The sequence below is a fragment of the Pygoscelis adeliae genome, unplaced genomic scaffold (assembly GCF_000699105.1).
Source record: "Pygoscelis adeliae isolate BGI_AS28 unplaced genomic scaffold, ASM69910v1 Scaffold206, whole genome shotgun sequence".
Classification (NCBI taxonomy): Eukaryota; Metazoa; Chordata; class Aves; order Sphenisciformes; family Spheniscidae; genus Pygoscelis; species Pygoscelis adeliae.
The window spans coordinates 552,067-566,781 of record NW_008825052.1 but is presented as its reverse complement, the minus strand read 5'-3'; the positions used below and the strand labels follow the sequence as shown (position 1 = coordinate 566,781).

Below are 14,715 nucleotides of genomic sequence, written 5' to 3'. Positions count from 1 at the left end.
AAAAAACCTAAACCTGCCATGCTCTACAAATGTCTCCAATTAGTCACTGAACCTAGATGGTATTTCAGACAGTTTTGGTAAGTGATGAGAACATTAGAGAAGTGATCATAATCTGGGTTAGAATGGAAGAATAAAAACAGATGTGTATGTAAAGTGTTAAAGTCCAAAAGTGTTAATTTAGAGAAATAAATAAAAGTAATTAGAAAACTCATGCAACTAATACCTCAAAGATTTTAACATTGGAGAAGCTGGAGAATCTTTAAATCAATGGTAACAGGAACTTGCCCTCAAAATAAAAGCAGGGGGAATAGTTTGGAAGCAAGGATGGTGGAGCCAACCAAGAAGTCATCAAGAGTAGGCAGACAACAAGAACAGGCAAAAAAAAAAAAAAAATCAAAAAATCAGAGGGCTGGGAAGCCCAGAACTAAAGCAAGAAATACCAGCTAAATTAAAAATTGCTAAGGAAAATAAAGAGTAGGCAGTTCTTCAGCTGTATAAATAAGAAGGAATCAAGAGAAAAGAAATGATGCTACTATGCAGGCAGCAGTGTTCAGATAAAAATAATTCATATATGGCTGTAAATCTAATTGGAATATAAATTACCGTTTCTGGGTATAAAGTAAAACTTTTGGCAAAATAGTAAAGCGGCCCATAACTAAATTCAGGTTGCAAAAAGAAGTCATTTTAAGTACCAGCAAAATAAAACCCTATAGTAGTCTGTGTCTTCCTGAACCACAGAGCACTGAGCCCCCGATTTCCAAGTTTTGGATCAGTGAGAGTACTCATCATGGGGGAGTTACGGTAAGCGTGTTCTCAGGACAGGCACTCACACTTAGGCCAGTGCACGAGAGGCTGACATGAGAACAGGAGGAAAAACGATTGTATGCAGGGCAATGCACAGGCTTCCCAGGCTGTCAGCAGCCCAGGACTTACCCAGTACTTCTGAAGATTTTGAAGAACTAATCCAGGATCCTCAGAAATCAGAGGATTTCCACATTTCATCAGAAATTATCTGGCCAAACTCCTTGTACAATACAAATATCTTCATTTAAGCTCACTAATCACCCCGGACTCCCTTTGTAGTCAGTAGAGAGAACCAGGCATTTGGGATAAGATTTATCTGATCTATTTTAGCTGTTACCTTAGGGTATGATACATCACACTTTCAGAAACGCTTGCTTCTCTCTGCTGACGGAAGAGAGACTATGGGACCCACATGGGGAGCCATGGAGACCTTCAGGTAAGCACCAGAGCTGCAACCCAAGTGACTTGCGGAAGCTTCAACAGGCCCCAGCAGGGGATACTGTAGAGCAGCCTTGCCCACCTCAATACAGGCAAGCCGAGGAAAACAGAAAATGCTTCATCAGAAATAAAAGCATATGTTTTATTATCCTCACTTCCTTGTTTTTTTCTGCTATAAAAATCATCATGTGTTTGTACAGTATTCTTATTCTGTGAATGTCTTTCGGTCCACATAAACATCTGCACTTAGTTACGTTAGCCAGTATCCAAATCCCAGCGAGATCCTGCCCTGATTATTTTGCTAGGAGTGTTTTTGCCAGCTTCTATTCCCAGAACATGCTGGATTTATAGCTATGTTCAACCTCCAGCTTTGCTGGTTAGAAGATTGTAACACACATGCTCAAACTGAATGCCTTTTGTACTAGGACAAGGTCTTTCCAGCAGGCTTAAGTAACAAGCCATTAATTTGTGCTAGCATATTTCATTAGCAGCAGGAAAGTGAACTATTGTGGGATATAATTTGCTGGTCTGTATTTTTAATTATACTGTTTGACCTACATCTTTTGTCCAATTTCCTTAATGTCTAGCCATAAAATATGACCCTAGATTCAAATACTAACAAAACCTGTTGTGGTAATTTTGCATAACTCAGCATAAAAGGACCCAGATTTTGAGTAAATAAACCAGTTAGCCTTTTTTGGGATCATTGTGTGGTTTTGTCTGCTACCCTTTACAGCTAGATTCAAAACATTCAGGAAAAAAAAAAGAAATATAGTTTCATCTGAGAAGAGAAACAAAACCATGCAAGATATAAATCAAAGCAAGGATCTGTAAAAGAGTAGAGCAAGCACTTAGTAAGTCAAACATATTGTTCTTGTGAAGACAACTGCTCTGACCACTGTGCTGTCTCCAAATGTACGTTTATGGGGTTCCAGGCCAGAACTTTTTTGGAGCATAAGATGTGAAGCATTCAGATTCCAGCAAAACTCACTGCGATCTGCCTGCCTAATTCTTGCAGAGCCAAACCTCGCCAACACTTGTGCACAAGGCTAACTTCACCACTGTGGTTTCTGCAGAATTATTCATCGCTGTATCTTTCTTTGAAGACTTATGTGATTGACAATTGCCTCAAACTGTGAATATGCTAATAAATAAATAAATACACAAGCTGATCTCCTACCCTACCCCCCCCACTGAGATACAATCTGAAAACAAATTTTCTGTGTTTCTTCCAGCAAGAAAACTTGTTTGCGATATACTTCCTTTGTATCTGGTTTGACTCCCTCAGCCCATGCTGAAGCTCATTTGCTTTGCTTTAGTGTGTGAAAACACACGCACTAGAGAAATAACAGCTCCAGAAAAAAAGCAGCACAGGAGAATTATTAAAATACAATGAAATCTTCCGAGTTGAAATACAAGTGATATACCCCTGTCAACTAATGTAAACTCACGTATCATCCATTCCTATTTTCCCCTCTCAAATCCCAGCTCCAGGCTGGGACAGCAAGTCAGCTTCTTCAGCTCCCCGTCCCCCTCCGAAGCAGGCAGAGATGCGAAACACCCATCTGCCGACAGGACCGGGTTCGGCAGTTTTCCCCTTCCCCCCAGCCACTCGCCCCACAGAAAGGCAAACAGCAGTTTTATTCTGGATGGACAGCCCCTGTCGGCACGCACATTTTGAAGACTGACTCTTCAATGCATCCGTCATTTAAGTACCTGTTTGACCAACCCAAAGCTGCCGTCCTCCACCTCAGCCCCTCGTCTGAGAGAGGAGCCAGGGCCCTCCTTCTCCAGCTCCAGCACCAAAACAGCCACCTCTCCCCAGTTTTCTGTAGTCAACAAAAATACCAGGTCAAGGCACAGAAGGAGCAGGTGATTGATGTGCCGGCTCCCTGCCCAGACAGGCCCAGCTGTCCCTATAGCAACCCCAAGCTATAGGAGCTGCAATGGCCTCTCAGCCCCCAGCCGCACTCCCATGGCTGCCACCATGCAAAGCCTTTCTACCTGTTTTTATGCATTTGGGGCAAATTGCTGGCAATTTTTCTCTCCCAATCCAATGCCTGGTGGTTTTTGCCTAGGGCTGGACCTCCGGATGACCGGATGAAATATAATGCTTTAGGCTCCGTAGGGCTTGGTAAGGCCCTTCTCGCTTGCTCTCTCACACATGGGTACAGAGCTTCAGAGATTATTCAACTACCCCTAGGAATGGCAAAGGCTTATCTTGTGGCAGCAGAATACCTACAGTCTGAAAATGTTAATAGCAGAAATGCTTACTTTTCTTTTGTCTCCGGTATCAGCGATTCCAGTGTCCAGAAATGCATAAACCTACCTCAGAAACACTATCTATACCAGGAAAATACCATGTTGACAACTGTGTTTAAGTGTTTTTAAGCATACAACGTGCTTTTAAGAATCCAACGTGCTTTTAAGAATCCAACATGCTTTTCAGCATACAACGTGCTTTTCTAAGCCAGAGGTAATCCATAAGTAAGAAGGATGTCTTTACAATTTAAGAGAGTGTAGGAAACCCATACCTGAATATCAGTTGAACAACCTGGTCTTCCACAGTCCTGATAAAGATGTTTAGTACATATAAACTCCCCCTCTCACCTCCAAAAGCTCACAAACAACTCCTGTCAAAGATGGTAACAGTTTATTCTAAATTTAAATTAATTGTCTGAAAATTTTCCTAAGCCTTTCTTTTGAAGGGTGCCAGAGCAAAACTTAATGATCCAAAGACCCAAATTTCCATTAGAACTAGCCTTTATTCAAAACCCTTGACAACAGAGCATGCCTCCAATTTTTATTCATACCTGCACAGGGGCTTGAGAAGACCACTACATCCTCTTTATACCAGAAATCTACAGCAGAACTTCACTGATACATCCCGTGGAAGCTATTTTTTTCTGACATATGCAAACACCCAGGAAAATCAGTATCAGTCAGTAACCTCAAGACAGGAACTTATTGCAACTAAATAACCAGTGTTGATTCGAAGTCACTGTTACGTCTTTTACCATACATACATAGTGGGGGACAGAAAAAAGCAGACTCAGCATTACCATAAAGACCCATCTTGCATTTGTATGAGTACACAAATTCCACAACATGTACTGGTATGCAGTTCAAGGTCTCCTCTGTAACAGCTCAATTATTTTATACTGTGGTAGAAGCAGGTTCTGTTGATGAGAAGACAAGCATCCAAGCTTTTGGTACAGGCCCCTTCCCTGCACTTATCAAGAACACTCTCATGTTGTTGTGGTTTAACCAAGTCATGGGTTGTGCTTCCAATCCCTAGCTGTCCCTAATACTAAGACTGTCAATAAAGCTTACAGAGTAGTAGTAGTAATAATAATAATAATAATAATAATAATAATGATGAAAAAGTAGATAAATAAGAGACAGTACCTCTTCTTCTGCCTCAGTTGCAATGACCTGAATCTTCCGTTATTAGAGGAAAGGAAAACCACTGTTTTTATTTTAACAAACAGAAGCACTAGCCCAAGTCATTCTGGAAAAGCAAGCTCTAAGTATCTTCTTGGCACCAGGGGGAACAGGACACCAAAGATCGCATACTATTTTAAGTGTAAAAAAGGTATAAAATTTTATTTGACAAGTTAACAAGTAAGCATTTCATTAATCCATGAAAACTCTTTATTACAAGTCAGTGCAGTTGAATTACAGCTACCCCACATGAAAGCTAATTCTGAGGTGAACAAACTGACCTAGTAGTGAGTAGACAGTTTAGAATGTAAAATGCTATATTTATTTTTAAAAGGTATTTTGTAAAATAAAAAATTTATTAGCTGTCAGACAACTTCAAAAACTTCTAACACAGTAAACTTCAGAATTGTTGTTCCCACATGATATCATCTTTTTTCAGTGTTGACTGAAGTTTCTGAACATTTTTTAGCAGCTGAAGAGAGCTTCTGCTTTTCTGCCCAGGACAAGATTTAGACATACTTTCCCTTACAGTGACCGCAATCTTCTTTTCTTCCTTTTGGTCACCACACTTTAGTTTGACATGAGCTGCCCCTTGGTTCAATTTCTGAGTTTTAATCTTTAATTTCTGCACCTAGGAAGAAAGATTACTAATTAGAATGTTACATACTCGGAAGACCTGCAGCTGTAGTGCTTACTGGACTTCTACCAAACTCCAAAATAAAGATGTCTAAGGGACATTAAAAAAAAAGAAGTTAAAACCTACTACTTTTGCATACAGTTGTCTCGCTGTAACAGAAAGCACTACAGAAAACTGACCTCACCCACACTCAACAGGTTGTTGAACCCCAACACTCCCTAAGGTAAAAACGCTTGCTTGAGAGAGACGGAATATTGTCTGTTACCAATTTATATTTACAACGGTCTTTTTCCATTTCAGATTGTACTACCCTAACAAAAAAAAAAACCAAAAAACTTATAAAATGTATACTGTTTATTATTGGTTACTGTATCTAAGCAGTTCACTTTGAAGCCTCACAACAAAATTGGAAAACAGAATAAATAGGGTTGATCGCTAAAGAATGTTTTTTTAAATGTCAAATAATAAGTCTTGACTTGCACTTGGCATGAAAAGGTCACTTCCAAAGACAAAATTAGGCTGGAAGCATTCCATATGCCAACTTAGGCTTTAAGTCCATTTCTAAAAATAATTAACTTTAATTGCATTCTAGAACATATTATTAACTGTTAAACACAGAGATGATTGCAGCACTTTTAGTGTGACATGTTCTGAAAGCAGAAATATGCATCAGAAATATTAAGATTGGTCTGTACAAAACACAAATAGAAATGTCTGTGTGCAAAAGCACCAGAAAAAAAAAAAATATAAGCCAAGGATTACAGGAGTGGCCTGTATTGATAACCAGGGCATGATGGACAGTAATCAAACAGACAAACACAAAGAATGTGCTATTTACATCATGACCCTAAGGCATGTGCTCTGATAAGACTGTACCAGAGCACAGATGCCAACAGATCTGCACCCTGATAATAGGCAAGGATGACAACAAGGTTGCACCACATTGTATGGGCTATTCCTTTTCTCATCATCCCAAAATGAAGGCAGACTGTAGCCATAAAGATATGCGAAAGGAAGAAACAAAGGTGCAGTTGTTGTCCATTGTCTAAGGTTCCTGGAGGATGAAGTCAGCAAGATTCTGAGGCAAGGAATAACACTGTAATTGTTAACTCCTATAGAACGTAAGAGATTTATCCAAAAAACAGTTAACATTGCTAAGAGAGGCAGTGAGGACTCAACAGTCCATGTCCTTTGTCCATATTGCTGACATGCAACTCTGACAATTCTACTTTGACATAAGCACTTTTGTGCTTGCAATTATGTCGACAATAAAAGGTTTGAGTGAGTAAAATCTATCAAAGAATGAACATGAATAAAACTGGTCAGATTTAAATTAACTATCACCTCTCCCTTTCATAAGGTCTCACACTGAGTTTTGTTCTGTTTCCTGTATAAGCGAAGTTCTTAGGTGAGTCTATTTATCCTGAAACATAAGATGAAGAATGGAAAGCTATCAGACAGAACTATGGATTGCATTTTTTATTATATGTTCCAAACCAAATTGCTACAAAAGGGTTAAGCTGTTCATCTACAGAAGAGCGATTTTATATAGGCATGTATGAAAAGCTGTTATCTATGGCTCTAAAACAAATACTGTCAGAATGCGTACAGGTTAGGGGTTAAACAAAACTGAAAGGTTCGTCTGACTATGACTTTGGAGAAGCTGTGGTCAACAGACTATTTGGTTAATAAAAAACTTCAATATTTCAGTAATATAAAAGACATTTAATCCAGTCTGTACAGGAATTATAGCTTCCTTCTCATTCCCCAGAGGGACAGGACACAAAGGAATGAAATCTCAACAGTTTGTCTTAACACAGTGAGCAGAAGTGACAAACTAAGCAACCCAGCTCTGTATTGCAGAACTGCCACAGGGCAGGAAGTTTTCCCACTAGCATACATACCTAGCTGCCAGCTGTAAGCACTTTTTCTTGATCAAAAGAAGGAATTGGAGGTACAAGAACACCAAGCTAGCAGCCTAATTATAACCACTCATATTGGAACATCCTGGCTTAAGCACTCCAGTGACATTCTAGTTAATGACAACAGGAGGCAGAGTTGTGGCAGCCTTTCAACTAGACTGTTCCTAGCTAGAGAGTTTACATCGTATTCTTACAGTAGCCTGATGCTTTTTCAGCTTGGATATTTGTTCTCCTTTAATCTCCATTTGTTTTACAAGGCAATCCAGCTCCCCTTCTAGGTCTTCACGAACTTTGGAGTCTTGAGTCTCCTGTATCTGCTTCAGAAGTTCTTCATGCTCACTATTAAAGACACGAATGGCACACTAAGTATTCATGATATATTCTCTAGGATTTCTTCCAATACTTTCAGTGTACTGCAGGAGTTGCTAGACATTTTGTCCAGAGTACAGAAATTTAGCATTATTTACCCCCTCACACAATACACATTAATTTGGAATACATTCACAGTAGAAAAGAAAAAGTTTTTCCAGTGGGTCTGATTTTCTCATTCCAAATTTGTAGCTGATGTGCATCTTAGTCCTCCCCCTTGCCACAGTCATAACAACTACATGTGTAATAGTGTGCAAAATGAGAATTTGGAAAGTGAACAGCAGCTACGCAGTACAGTATTTTCACTTCCTGCCCAATTCAGTGCAGACTGAAAGCTTAGTGTAATACAGAAAAGTACTGTTTAAACTAGTACATTTAAGTTATAGTTTTTCTGACAGAAAATTCAAATTAAAATATTCTGCTCAAAAAGATTTGCAGTGAGGTGTGCTGGTTAATTAAATTAACCAGCTTAATTAAAAGAAATTGTGTAGATCTACTTGATACCTAGATATCTGAACTAGTCAAAAACAGAGACCCTCTCTTAGATAAATAATCTCTTTACAAAGTTCACCGTTTCTTTTCTGACTTCTGAGTAACTGCTGCTCCTTGACAGTTTAATTGAAGCAACTGGTTGTTGCTGTTAAAAAAAAAAAAAAAGCCCGTCCTTGAATTGCCATGAGTAAGCCAAAGCTTTTTGAAGAGGAGATTGGTTGCCAGGTTAAAATTTGCCACATCAAGGATTTCAAACCAGTGTCAACACCCTAACTGGTTTAATCAACACCCTAACTGGTTTAACCAACACATCCTCCTCTGTTCAAACCACAGCTCATCGTGTTGACATGTCTACTATGACCAGCTACATAGCTTTGGCCCACAATGCTACAAGCTTGCATTAATGGGAAGATGCCTAAGAACATGACAAGTTGTAATCCACATTTACTTGCATGGCTAGAAAGATACATACACTCTCATCTAATGCGTTAGCTTCTTCCACACCCTGCCCATTTTCTGGCAGTAGACAACCCCCTTACAGGACTGGCAAGTTCTCCTGCTATCAACAAGGAATGGGAATGAACCCCAGACTCTCTCAGCACAAAGAGCCATCAGGGACGCACGTACGGAGAGAACACAGAAACAGTGAGGACAAAGTAATAGGCTAGATCTTGTGACAGGACTATTCCTGCCACAGCTGTACTAACCTATTCTACCACCCAGACTGACTGCATGCTGCCAGCCTACTCAACATTAACACTACCTTTGCAGCCTTCTCCAGGAGAACATTCTTGGTCTGCTCTGTAGATCTCAGAATATGTTTAATATTTCTAAAAAGCACAGGCCTGAAAGATTTTTCATTTGCTGCAGCTATTACTTCAGTAGCAGCTCAGTTAAGTACAGGATGTGGAAGCAGAAAAACCCAGCTGAAGAGTATGTTGCTTGCTCACAAGATCAGTTAAACACCAGGATAGAAAGAATTTTTTGAATGAGAAAAATCCTACCAGTCAGGCCTGCTCAGGCCATTCTGTCAACAAGTAGTCCTACACTTAAAACGGGCTAGGTTCAATTATAGCAGACCTGTAGCTTCACAGGGCTACCACTGAAGTCACTTTCGCTTACAACACCAGGGATGAGTACTCACAAGCTCATTTGGCCCAGCTCATCTTGTATGGCCAACAGAAGGTCTGAAAGACTTCTGGTGGCAGTAGGTGATGTGGAACAAGAGGATACAGATTTTGAAAGTGCACTGCGTCCTGAAATCCCAGACGTAGCTCCTCCTTGGCTTCGTGATGAGATACATGGATTGCGATGCTTCATAATATGCAACACGCTTTGTACGTTTGCACTAACAGAATGGCTGGAACCGACAGACTTAAAGCAGAATTATTAAGTGGTTTACAGAAGTGATTATCAATTACAGTAAAGAGACTTATTCAAACTGTAGATGTCAATTTAGCAAGAACATTTGGTTTCACTTACCTTCCCAGCCACAAAAGGTAGTTCACCAGCCTTTACATGTAATTGTGAAAGGTGCGTTTTCTTCATTGTAGGATTTCTCTGCCATTAGATAGACAGGAAAAGTAAGACAAGAAATTTCAATCTGCTGACCCAACAGCACAATCTTAATTTTTAATTTTTTTTTTTTTAAAAAAAAAAAATTCCCTCCTGTATGTGGAAGGATTAGGACTTTCCAACAGCTGAGACAAGTAAATTTTGTTCCAGATGCGTTTAGCAGATAGTTTGACAAATAAGTTGACATTAAAGAAATTGAACATTGCTTAAGTTTGCAAAACCACAGTTGCAAAATTTTGACTGACCTGTAACATGTATTGCAAAATGAATTCTCTTGATTTCAGCAATCCCCCCAAAACACACCATCTTAAGATACCTAGTTAAAATTGCTTTGGAACTAATTTTGCCAGATAAACTGAAAGGCAGCTAAGGCAGGACATGGGGGATGGCAGTAAGACTGTAACAGAGGTTACTGTCATGCTGGTAAGGGAAAGTTTTCCAGTGAGGTGCTACCAGCCCTAGCCCAGTTTTAATTACCAAAGGAAAAAAAAAAAAAAAAAGAGGTATTCAGCACTGTTCTTCACGTTGAAAATAGAGTATTACCAAAGGAACAACTCAAGTGCCTCTTATATCACCGTTTTTCACAAATTCCTATCTCTGCAAGTCAGATGCTATCAGCAACAGTATGGTAATAAAAACTTTCATGTTACCTTCTTAGTTTTTTTCTTCTGCCCGTTTTCCTTTTTAGGTTCATTTTGAGATGTTACTGAAGACATCAAAATTCTGTTTATCTCAAATCCTGTTTGAAGCTGTAGGAATAAGCAAAAAGAAAACAACCATTTAATGTAATATCAGAAGTATGAAATCACATGGTCTAATTAATTCCCTCTTTCATGCATGGATGAGAACCAATTAAGGGCACTATTAACTGTCCTGCTTGGAAGGCATAAGCTACACTTAAAAAATGAACAGATTACTAGGATGGCAGGGTATCAGGCAGATCTTGCAGCTCTGTCTTAGAAGTCCTCACTTTCATAGTTAGCTGCAGCAGCTGTATTTTTCCACTGTGACAACCAGCAACTGAGATAAGCCAATCCTGCTGCATGCTGGGGATCTGATCATAAAATCCAAAGAACACAAACATTTGGATTTTACAATCTGGGGGCAGAGAGAACTAAGCCCGTCTGTGTAACATTGAGGTCAAACCTGCTGGACAATCCTCGGATTGCTCTGTAGTTCAAAGTTGATATAAAGGCCCATGATAAACAGGATAATAACCATTCCCAATTAAACATAGGACAAGGACTTTGTTTTGGCATGTGTAACAGTTCCGGCTAAACAATGCTGGAGGTCCATCACAAAAGTGAGATTATTCTGGCTTTTCTGTCATCAAAAGGAAGTGAACCACCCCACACCCTGTGTTTCCCAACCCAGATCCAACAGACCTACATCGATCCTGCAGTGAACTAAGATGGTACTAATACTAGTTTAGGACTCAGTTTACTACATCTAAGTCCTTTCTTGAGCAAATGTTTATACTACTGCTAAAGTCAGACTATCTGCTCTGGGAAAGTCATTCTTACTATGTTTCTCAGAAGATAAAATCTCCATACTAGGCCTTCTGCTCTGCAGCAGCAAGCAGTTTAAGCAAGAAACCCCAAAACCTGCAAGTTTTCAACTGTGTCATTCTGCTGGATTCTGGAGGTGGTCAGATACCTGGGCTACAATCTGCATGTTATTTCAAGCTTCCTGGACTGATGAAAGCCCATCATCCTTGGATGAGGTATAAAAAAAACTGACAGCAGTGATGAATTCATTTAAGCTGTCAGCTTTGCTTATGGCTAGGTTCTTTCAATATTATTCTTCGACTCTGCATCCCCCCACCCCGCCCCAAGGGAATGCCACCACAACCGCTCTCTTTCAAAATGGCTGCTACTTCTCAGTGAAGTGAGGTTTGGAATACCTGAAGCTACTTTACCCCTTTAACAAAAGGTTTCTTTGATTTTGCTCTCTTTGGCAACTATTCCTCTCTCAGATGGATGGTGGCCCAACAAACTGATTATGGCTTCACAGAATAATGAATTATTCAAGCTCTCACTTAGTGAACAATGTAAGGGTATCACTGATTAAAGACTTTTCCAAGTATAGTCCAATGTACTAGATTTCAGCAGACCTTAACAAAAAGAGGAAAACAAGCAGAGTAACCAACCTTACTTGGGGTATAAGGTTTCTTATATGACCGCTTTCTAGTTACTGTAAGTTAAGGTTATCTGATTTAGTTGCAGATTCTCTAGAAATTCATTTCCTAACCAGATCGCTTATAGCAGCTTTGAAGCTGATGAACTGTATCATTAATACAAAACCAAGTAGAATCTTCCTTGATTGGGATACGCAATGCACCTGGCAAGCTTTCTACTGTGTAGTTTATAACTGGTCTAGGTAATATTCTGGGAGTTCTCCCTGGGTAATAAACATGTGGAGTTTAAATGTAATAAAAGAAAGGGTATTTTGGACAGAGAAAAAAGCTTTCTTCATGCATAAAAAATAAGATAAAATAAAACCTTTTCAGTCTACCTGAGCAGTTTTGTCTTGTATTAGCTTACGCTGATGCTCTTCTTTACAAAGCTTTTCTTCTAAGTGTTTGATCTTGTCCTGAATTTGAAGGCAAGAATGATTAGTCACACTTCAGTTTGCCATGCTGAATCAGAAGTCTGAAGTAGCTTGCAATTGTAATCTGGGATAAAACAGGACTGTAGGAATTTTTAAAGCCCAGACTGAAAAAAAGACTCATGGTAAATGAAGCCAAGGTGGCATTCAGTCAGGTACGCTTTATGATCTTAGCTTTAACAGCGGAAATTTTTGCAAAACTTAGTACTATTAACAGTATGCCATACATATTATATCAAATGAATGACTTTCAGACTGTCATTCCATGCATGCTTACTTCTGTAATTCTCTGAGTAGCAGCAAGTTTAAGACACTCTTTTTCTAGTATTTCAAGCTTTTCAAGTTTTGCATGCAGTTCCAACCGGTTCTGATCTTCCTCTTTCTGAAGCTGGGCCTGGAAAAACGTAAGCAAGAGTGGAGTTGGCAGCTGACTGAACAGGTTTTTTTCAGACGGCAAAAAAACAAACACACTACAGTAAAGGTGTTTAACTAGTTTAAATTTCATATTTTTTAAATTGCAAAGTGATGAAAAATACCAGGCAGACAAAGAAGACTTAAGCTTCCAGCGGCCTTTTTGTCTACCAAATGTGCAAGTATTAGCATGGTTTTACTCATTAGGAGTTCCACCTAGGGAGTCTTTTTGTACAATTCATTGAACGGTTGTCATCACCCAGTCAGAGAGTAAATTGCTTCTATTTGCTACCAACCTGAGCAAAGCTGAGGAAAAAAGATGGCCATAAAAAAGTTCAGATCTTACACATTTCTATACTTTTTAACTATATCACTACTTTGTTAGTATGCTAAAGGGCTTCACCTGTTGTTCTAAAACCATTTCCTTTTCCAGTTCCGCACTGGAAACCATTTTCCTCATGTAATCCAGCTGTTTCTCCAGCAGGGAGCAGCGGGATTGTGCTGCATTTAACTGCACACTTACATCTACAGAGAGAAACAAAGACAATTCAGTACAGCAATGGAGTTACACATTTAGCCAGTCTGTCATCTCATTGAAGAATTCTCTGTCTTCAAAACATGCGAGAAAAGTTTTGTTAGTCTGAACAAGTCATGTGGTTAAAATATATTTTATATATAGGACATGAGAATCAAAATGTTTCTGCAGAGCTAGTCCCTAATTTGAATTCCAAAGGTGTGAGCACTGCAGTTACTTCGATTTACATCAGCAGATATCTAACCAGAATCTGGTTTCTTCCCTTCTTCTCACTTTTCTCAAGTTAGCAGTGTTATACATGTAAGCAGCTTCTTGCTTATTGTAGGAGTTAAACATACCACCTGAAATCTAATTCTTTAAAATAGCTTTATGGGTTATGCAACACTTGGTTAATATATGTAAAAAAAGATCTCAACTTGATCCACAATGATCAAGCTCCTGCCCCCCCCCGGCCCAGTTCTGAAGCAAAAAAGAAAGGGGGATGCATTAGTTAGCAGTTTGTCAAAACAAACAAACACTCCCTGGATTATGCAGTCTTGGAGTTGCTGTGGCTACACCTTATCACTCAACCTTTCCTCTGTTGCATCAGTTCTTGATGTGCTGTGTCCTTTTTGTAGGATTCATGCTCTAAGGCCTTCTTATACTGAGCAGCTGCTATGGAAAGGCTGCACAGATTATCTTCAGCCTGTGACTTCTCCAACTCTAGGCGGCGGATCTTTTCTTGAAGAGTTTTCAGGGCTGCCACCACAGCTAGCAAACAATGCAACAGTTACACCTTAAGTAACAGTTCCTATTATTATTATTGTTATTATTATTATTATCATCATTATTATTTTTACAAAACATCAAACAGCAAAATACTACCCAAATTTTCTTCCCAGGATCACTCCTAAAATGAATTATATTCCCCAGCAATACACTAACATACGCAGAACGTATCTGGGAGAAAATGGACATGTTTACTGCATAATTGAGGTATAAAGCACAGGTCCTATGAGCAAAACTATTTTCACTCCAGATGGTAGCAAGCACAAAGAAATCATGGCAAGCTGAGTATAACAAACCCTGGGACTTCTGTTTACACAGAAGCAGGGAACACAGGTATCCAAGTTAGGTCACAAGTTTTGGTGTAATGCAACCGGTGTGGACAGATGAAAAAAAAAAAAAAGACGACTCAGGACAGGGGGGAAATCTGACACAAAGGGACATTTTAGTAGAGGATGCATTTTAAAAACTTTATTGTTTCAAAAGGTAATAATTCAATGCCTAGTTTCTTGTATTTGATGATTCTTTAAACAATAGAAACAAGTCTGCAAGATTTTGCTTTTAGTCTCAAACCAGTGTGTGTCAAAATTATGCCAAAAATAAAATTTGCAATTTCAGCTACAAGGAAAAGTCTACTAGCTCTCCAAAAACTATACACACCTGTGGAAGTTTAAGATATGTTCCATAACAAGTCAAGCTTCCTTTCTGACATTTTA

General features: G+C 39.2%; 1 protein-coding gene across 1 annotated transcript in view; it reads right to left on the bottom strand.

The window, feature by feature from the left end:
* Positions 1-5,086: 5,086 nt before the first annotated feature.
* Positions 5,087-14,715, bottom strand: part of CEP57L1 (centrosomal protein 57kDa-like 1) — a 10,768-nt gene continuing 1,139 nt past the window's right edge. Inside the window, exons 2-10 of the mRNA XM_009326422.1 lie at positions 13,805-13,984; positions 13,103-13,224; positions 12,566-12,670; positions 12,196-12,273; positions 10,332-10,430; positions 9,589-9,666; positions 9,251-9,480; positions 7,440-7,584; positions 5,087-5,317 (exon numbers count right to left, since the gene is read on the bottom strand). Coding sequence (XP_009324697.1) covers positions 5,087-5,317; positions 7,440-7,584; positions 9,251-9,480; positions 9,589-9,666; positions 10,332-10,430; positions 12,196-12,273; positions 12,566-12,670; positions 13,103-13,224; positions 13,805-13,984 — 1,268 coding nt within the window. The remainder of the gene's footprint in view (positions 5,318-7,439; positions 7,585-9,250; positions 9,481-9,588; positions 9,667-10,331; positions 10,431-12,195; positions 12,274-12,565; positions 12,671-13,102; positions 13,225-13,804; positions 13,985-14,715) is intronic.